The sequence below is a fragment of the Cyprinodon variegatus genome, unplaced genomic scaffold, assembly GCF_000732505.1.
Source record: "Cyprinodon variegatus isolate N-32 unplaced genomic scaffold, C_variegatus-1.0 Scaffold446, whole genome shotgun sequence".
Taxonomy (NCBI): Eukaryota; Metazoa; Chordata; class Actinopteri; order Cyprinodontiformes; family Cyprinodontidae; genus Cyprinodon; species Cyprinodon variegatus.
This window is the reverse complement of record NW_015150899.1, coordinates 382238-390670: the sequence shown is the minus strand read 5'-3', so window position 1 is coordinate 390670 and position 8433 is coordinate 382238. Positions and strand designations below refer to the sequence as shown.

Sequence of the window (8433 nt, the reverse complement as noted above, 5' to 3'; positions counted from 1 at the left end):
ACGGAACTCAATGGGAAAGGAAATGATTCTTATTTCTTATTTCAACCGTTGCGTATATTAGCTGCGACACATGAATCAAGATGCTATGACCCAAAAAGATTTGATTGACAGATGACTGTCGATATATGATTGGCCGAATTTAGGTGTACAGGCTGACGCACGACTAACTGGCCTGCATTAGATAATGAAAAAAAAACAGATTTTAAGACAGGATTTTTCTTTTTTTTTTTTAATACAGAAATTTTCTACATTTTGGGACAATAGTCTTTAAAAAAAATGACAGGTAAACTTACAGTCATCTAGATCCAGTAAAGATACTTCATTCTTGGATTTCGCCTCCACCTAAAAAAGCAATCACAGCAAATTCACAATTAGTTAAAAAGAGAAGAAGAAACGAAAAGGCAAACTGCAGCACTGTGGGAGATTAAGATTTTCTTTCTTTAATTGTAATGTTTGGGCTGTGAAGATGATGAGCATTCTTCCAAAAATCAATGAGTTTCTATTTCAGTGAAACTTGTTTTCTGGAATCAGTAAAGTCTCACACGACAGAGCAAATGTGTCAGTGTCAGAGGCGACAAAAACTCACAAGCAAAAGAAAAAAAGACTCGCAATAAAATCAGATTTAAACATAGGAGCGCATTTTATCACCCTTTCTCCATACCCTCCTAACCAAGCTGAGTTTATCACAGCGCATAAAGAACCATAAAATCCCACTCTGCCTACTCCAGGCAAACAAACAAACGGGACAAAGGAGCGAACGAGAAACCAAACAAAGCATAAAGTTCCAGGGCGTATCTTATCAGATTTTCTCTGATCGAAGCTTGCTGGGGGTAACAGAGATGGGAACCGTGTTACTGGAGAGTCGCCTGAAAGAGCTATGCAGGAATAAAAAATGGCTGAGGGAAAGATGCATAATTCATAGGCCATAACCAAACGACAAAGTGAATGGAATGGGAATTTCATAGCTGCAAACGGTGAGAGAAAGATAATGTGATGAGCATAACGGGTGAGAAAAAGATTGTGAGAGCTGCAAAAGGGAATAAAGAGAAATAAATAAATAAAAGGATATGCCATGAAGGCAAATTATATCCCAGAGAGTAAATCAGTATTTGGAAGCTTTCAGCACACACAGCTGGGACAATCTGGTGTTAATACTCAGCAGGAGCTGAAAAGAAGAGGGCTTTTCTCCCGTTTGCCATTTCAACCCCATTACATCCCATCAGCCGGGGTCTATCTTAGAACATAGAGATGAAGATTACAACATGAGAGTCCATGCTTCACTACAGATTCTCATCAACAGCCAGAAATAACTCACTAAATTGGACACAGTCATAAAACCAAACTTAAATTCTCTAATATATGTTTGGATTTTCTTAAAATATAATTAGCTCTTCTTTTTTAAAGCTGTAAATAAAGCGAAAACAGCTGAGCAGCTTTAGGTAAACTGCTACAAGAGTTTCTTCCTGGCTACAGCCATCAGCGTCGACAACAGCTGATTGAAGAAACTCCTATAATATGAATCACAACTAAAATTATTTTCTCTCAGGCACATTTTAAAGTCGCCCATTAACATAAAGGAGCAATAAGCAAAACTTCTGGGGGATTAATTTATTGATAAATTGAATTTTCTTTAAATGGACATATAAGTTTTTCAACTTTTTGATGAAAATAAAATGTTTTTTTAAGTTTCCTTTTATAAAAACATGGTCTCTTCTTGACACAATGATGGGAAAAAATAAATTAGAAAATAAGTGGGCTTTACCATGAGCTACAGTTATGTTATATTTTCATTGTTTGTATCGAAATATGATCCTTTTACCATCTTGTTTTACATATACATTTTGCTGCCCTTTTAATTTAAGCTAAACGAAAGCTTAATTTCAAAATTAGTCTGTGTCATTTTTGTATTATGAAATAATAAATAGATTAAACCGATTTGATAGGAAAAACAGATGTTAGATTTTTAAGCTCTATTAAGTGGGGCTGTTGAGCACTGTCTGTAGACCAAAACAAAATATGCAACAGGCAACAACTCCATCTACCTCCACTTCAGCTGCAACAAGCAGACCAAAGAAGAAGAATTTTGAGCAATAGTGCTGACTTAAGGAGGCAAAGGAAGTCGCTGCTTACTTTGTACTTTAACGTTAGCATTAGCAAAACCAGGAAAATGAAACAATCATTTAATTGGAATAAGATCATGCGAGCCCGCCTCCTACAAGCTGGTGGGTGTTAAACCTATAGCTGTCTCCAGTGGTGGGTAGACTACCTAAAGACTTAAGTTTAGTAGCAGTATTTCATCATATTAGACTAAAGAAAGAATAGAAAGTAACCATCCAAGAAATTACTTAAGAGTAAGAAAAAAAAAAGTATTTGGGAAAAAGGCTCCTCATAGCACTTGCTTTACTATTTAAAATTATGTAGTAAAACACCAAAATGTGTGAAGTAATGAGCACATTTTACTATTTTTAAAGCCGTTTCTCAGTATGTGTACTTGTGCTTTCTCATGTGCTCATGAAACGTTGTCAGCCTCAACCCTAGTACTGTTCCAATTCACAGGAACACAAGACCGGGAATGGACAAATTCCCTCACTAAATGAAGCAAAGCCATAATTTATTATCTTCTAGAGACTACCAATAGCAGGAGGTGAAATGCAGCTCCAAACGAGCCGAGCGCGAGGCAACGTCACGAGTACGCTTCTGTTCCAATTGCCCCATATTTATGCTGCGTGCTCCCGTTCTCCCCAAGTCCACACTGTCCTGTGTTCTTGTCAAGAACATACACATGTCCGAACTTGCATTCTTGTGAAATGAGAAGCGAACAAAAATAAGATAACTACAGCAAACTAATATTCTAACTTAAAAATTAGGAATCCAGACACGAGAAATACTTTTCTAAGCCATGAAAACATAAAACCAGACCCTTAACTGACAATTACTCCTTACTGTATATTAGCTTGACCTCTACATATATAAAAAAGTGTGAATTAGTAAAAATAAAAAAGGAGATCTAAATTTTTGACATAAACATTAACCGTGTGTTGTTGTCTGGAGAACTATTTCTTAAAAGAAGCTTGTTAATTATTCATTCAGGTTACATTCTAAGCAGTAGTCAAACAGTTTACTAAAGGAAGAGCAGTGGTAGATATATGATGACAGATTATGTTGTAAAACTACTGATATACGTAGATGTTTGTTAAATAGTTACTCCAATTAATGGAACCCACTTCTCGCGATCACCTTTCAGTGAACTGAACACCTTTGGTGTGAAAACACACTTTTAAACTTTGATAAGCTCTGTGACCCACCTCATGTTTACCCTACAGGTCTGTACCTCTGATTCCCAGTTAACCCGTCTGTCCTTAAATTGCTATGAAGCTACAGGGTGACATCACCTTTGGTTTACTCTTTGCTACAGTCTTCTTCTGTGGAGCCGGAGAGTCAGAGTCGGAGTCCTCCTCAGACTCAGACTCCGAGTCAGAGGAGCTTTCAGCAGATGAGCTGCTAGTTTTGCCCACAGGTCCATTCCCATTTTCATCCGAGTCACTAAAACACAGAGAGATAAAAAATACCTTCAAAGAAGTTTGACCAAAACCGCATCTGTTATATCAACACATTTCCATTTAGTTTATCAGGTAAACAGTCTAAAAGAATCTTTAAAGCGTCAGAGCTTTCAGTGGAGCCGATCAAAACGATCAATCTGCTTTTTGTTTGTTAAGTTAATTCAAAGCTGCTTTCCCTCCAGAAAGATTTCTTCCATCTTTCTCCTCTCTCTTCCACTTGCTCTGTCCCTCTTCAATTTGTTCCAATAATGAGTGTTTACTCCGCCTGCCTGGGATTTTCAGCCGTTAAATTAATGAGGGGAATTGTGACGGTAACTGGCTTTTTAACTTGGGCGATGATGAAAAGCCAGTATTAATTTGGCCTACAGATTTCATTTGCTGCGAACAGGAAAAAAGTGATATAAATCACTGTGGGACTGATTAGGCCCTGCCTGAAATGACTGGGCCATAATGAGGGCATTATGCTGTGTTTGTTGTGGAAGCACTGGGGTGAGCTGCTCTAATTACTGACTGTATGCGTGTGTGTGCGTGTTTTTGTGTGTTTGAGCACTGGGGTGAGTTGCTCTAATTATACTGTCTAATGGAGAGAACAGGGTCAGCCGGCGGCCTGTCACACAGCAAAATCAGGTACGTCGGGTAAGTTTGTGTGTCCGTGAGCAAATGAAGTGCGCTGCATAAGAAACTAAATTTGCCAGGGTGTAAGAGGGAGTGCGTGAGCATATTCAGCAGTAATGACTCAAATCTCATTTATTGGTAACACCAGGCTGCTAAATGACCAATCAAAAGTCATTATCCATTAGCCATGTAAATGTGGGTTACGCTACTGGAGGAAAATTCTTCTTGATTAGCTTGTTAATGGAACCAGCGATACTACTGCAGACCGGCCAACCTAAGAAAGGGAGGGAGGGCGTGTTTGCATGTAGAAGACAAGAGAGAGGTTAATGCAGGAAGTCATTTGGTCAGAAATAAGACTTTAAGTTCACATGGATTTAGACTTTTTTGGTATTTTCGTTACTTGCATCAAGTTTGCTTCAGAATAACTCAAACACCTGGATTGTTTCTATGCTTAATCACATTAGATTTTACATTTCAGAACATCCTCACTTTTAAGGGAAAAAGTTGTCAGTTCTCAGGTATCCGAACATTTGGAGCTCCTTTTTTTAAAAAACAATAGAGTAACTGTTACCAACTAGGCAAATATTTGAGTTCAACAAAGCAATATTCTAGTCTAAAAACACCTTCAATAATTATCTTGAGTCTTATAAAGCAAAATACACCGATTTTCTTAACTACAATTTGCTGGAGTTATTATGATTTCTGTTGTTTTTATCATTTTTTTCATTTATATGTTTTATATTGCTCTCAATCTCAATGTTTTTCTATGTTACTCTCATCGGTGGAAATAGTGTATGCAGGTCATAAGACGGTCAAATGTTTTGCAAGAATGCTTACCTGTTTTTCATTTGAGAAACAGAAGTTAAAAGTTCATAACCCCCGACACCTTTTTTAAAAGCATATACTGAAACCAGACAAGTTCCCTATCTTAAAAGTTCATGCTATGTCTAAGAGATTGCGTAATCGAAACTAACGTCTGCTGTTGTAATGTGTTGACTGCTCAATAAAAAGGCCTGCAAGTGTCGAGCCAAGCGAAGATGCACAGAGTGATCCTAAAGCTCTGTCTATCTTCCCTTTGCAAAGCATTACAGGAAAAATCTTACACTGTTTTTGTTTCATTTTTTATAGGTTAAAGTCGGGGAAACTTAACAACCCTAACACAATTTTTGCCAACATTGCCCCCAATTTCTGTCCGAGCTGACTAATGAGCATTGACCCGCAATGATTCATGGGAAATAGAGAAGCACACGGGATACTCCCCACTGGATAAAATGTTCCAGCAGGCTGCATCACAGGATCAGGAGTATCCTACGCGAGCCTCTATTTCCCATGAGTCATTGCAGGTCAAAATTTAGAGTAACTGTTACAAACTAGGCAGATATTTGAGTTCAATGAAGCAACATTCTAGTCTAAAAACACCTTCAATAATTATTTTGGGTCTTATAAAGCAAAATATACTGATTTTTTTAACTACAAATTTTGCCACCATTGCCCCCAAATTCTGACCGAGCTGACTAATGAGCGTTGACCCGCAATGATTCATGGGAAATGGAGGAGCACATGGGATACTCAGCACTGCATAAAATGTTCCAGCAGGCTGCATCACAGGATCAGGAGTATCCTACATAAGCCTCTATTTCCCATGAGTCATTGCAGGTCAACGCTCATTGGTTATCAAAGTGTGGCAGAGGCTTTGTAATTATTTACTCCAAAAAGTTGATAGCTTTCATATTTCTACAATACATCTCATTTGCATTGGGGTCAGAGTTATTTTAAGTTTAAAGCAGTTTAAAGTAGCATAAAATATAAGACTAATTATGAAACAAAGCAAGATATGCAAACTTCTATTTTTTATGCCTCTTTCAATCTCTGGTTTTAATTTTGACTGGCATGAATTCTGCTGCCACATATGCTTTCTTATCTCTTTCCTTGACCTAGAAATTAGTAAAACTCTGGTTTGTAGGTGAGCTAAATGGATATTTTACTGCATTTAACAACTAGGGACTGTGTAAGATAAAATCTGCAATGCAAAGATAACCAGATAATTTTAATTTTACACTCGTTATAAACTCTGATTGGGGATTTTACACTCGTTACAAACTCTGATTGGGAAAACCTTTAATCAGTTTACAAAAACCAAAAAATTATTTTCAATTTAACTTGCTGAGGACTGCCATTCAGCTGGCTTAATGGAGGTGCCTATTCTCTTCATGCATCATACCATTGTTTAAAGTCTTTGTGATAATAAGACTATATTATAAACTACTTAACCAGGTAAAGCTTACAAACCATCTTTTTTTCTAAATGATTTTTGACAAATGACTGATTCTAATAATCAGGAGGTGATTTCTCAAGCCTGAAAAATGATTCAGGATCCAATAAACAGCAGTGTTGACAGGAACACCGCACCTGTCTGCAGCAGGTTGCTTGCTTTTCCTCGGGGCCGCCTTCTTAGTTAGCTTCTTTTTCTTTTGTTTGGATTCAGACTCGCTGGAGCTCGCTTCAGATCCACTGGAGCTCTTTCCAGAATCAGTGGAGGTTTTCTCAGATCCTTCGCTGCTCTCCTCTTCACTCTCACTGCCCGACTCTATACAGAATTAACATGGGTTAGGATGAATTGAAAATTTATTTTAATCCAATTCAATTCCAGTTTAGACCAGTTTGCTTGATTACTTGTAGCTTACTCATCGAAAATAAGCTGAACATTTTTTTTACTGCTGTGACTCCCATGTTTGAGAATATCAAGTGCAATGAAGGCAATACAAAATGGCTTTATTGCAAATCTCAGAACAGACTATTTAAAATCTATCTTCTAAAAGTACTCCAATATTTAAACTTCAAAAGAAAATACCTTCACTACTACTGCCACTGCTGCTGCTGCTGCTGCTGCTATTGCTGCTGTCTTCACTTCCACTGCCAGATCCTTCCTCTTTCTCTTCCTCGTCCGAATAGAACTTATCAGGTTTGGGTTTCTTGACCTTCCCAAGAGATACAGCCCTCTCTGGTACCTAAACAGAAACAACAAATACTTAGAGGGATAAAAAAATAAAATAAATAACGAACAATCTCAACATTTAGGAGATTTTTTTGTTAAAAGCCTCAATTATGCATCAAGTAAAGGGAAGCTGTGTTAGAACAGTCTCCACTACGAATCATCATTAACCAAATCAATCAGTTTGAGTGAGGGCACAATTTGGAGGAGTACACGCTAACCAATGAAACTGACTTTTTTGTATCAGATTTTTTTTAAACTCATCAACAACTCCTCATTACTAAGGGTTGGACCTGTTTTTTGGTTATATTTGCATATTTTCGAAGCCATAACTATGCTTTAGTTGGGCCACTCTATAAAGCCTGGAACTCAAAGCTACTCCAGACATTTTGAATTGAAAAGGCTTATAGGATAGGAAGCCAAACATCTTCAAACTCCAGTCCAGTGGTTTGGTTTTTATTTTTTGTTGGAATAACTATGACCTGGATGACTGAGAATCTTGACCAGCTTAAAAAAACTTCATCCTATTGGAACCACAGGAATTATATCACCAGCAGAAATAACTAGTTTGGAAAAAACTTAAAGTTTTTTTACCTTCTGTTTTTTCTGTTATCTTAAATATATTTCTTAAACAGGCTGACTAATTCCCATTTTTAGGTGCTGGTGAAGATTCTCTGTCATCCAGGTCATAGTCATTGCAGCAAAGTTAAAAAAGTTAAAAACAAACCACTGTACTTTGTTTTCCAAGTTTGAAGATGTTTCGCTTCCCACCAGGAAGCTTTTTCAATTCAAAATGGAGGAGGAGAAAGCAGCTATTACCTCCTACAGACAAGATTTGGCTGTCCACCTACACCTTAAGGTATTCTTTTGAGAAGCAGGATGTTCACGTTTTGGACAAAGAAGACAGGTGGTTTGAAAGGGGTGTGAAGGAAGTCATTTATGTTGAAGAAAAACCAAACTTAAACCGAGGGGGTGGACTCAAGTTTCCACCCTTAAAAACCTACAATGCAGCGATAGAGTTGATTCCTTCCCGCTATCATCTCAAACCTCACTGCCATGCAGGGGACTAAGGCCCCGTCCACACGAAGACGAACCCTGGCCTAAACGCACAAATTTTTCACCAAACCAGCCTCTCATCCACACGAAGCCGGCGTTTCGGGGGTCTGTAAACGATCTTTTTTTTATTCAGCCTTCAGAGTGGGAAGATTTCGAAACGCCGTTTTCGCGTTTCCATCTTAAAGAACTAACCGCATTTTTTTTTTTTTT

The 8433-nt window shown here is 37.8% G+C and overlaps 1 protein-coding gene across 1 annotated transcript in view; it reads right to left on the bottom strand.

The window, feature by feature from the left end:
• ap3b1 (adaptor related protein complex 3 beta 1 subunit) overlaps positions 1–8433 on the bottom strand; it is a 91916-nt gene that overhangs the window by 46446 nt on the left and 37037 nt on the right. Inside the window, exons 18-21 of the mRNA XM_015389047.1 lie at positions 7027–7183; positions 6585–6762; positions 3393–3543; positions 294–342 (exon numbers count right to left, since the gene is read on the bottom strand). Of these exons, the coding sequence (XP_015244533.1) occupies positions 294–342; positions 3393–3543; positions 6585–6762; positions 7027–7183 (535 nt within the window). The remainder of the gene's footprint in view (positions 1–293; positions 343–3392; positions 3544–6584; positions 6763–7026; positions 7184–8433) is intronic.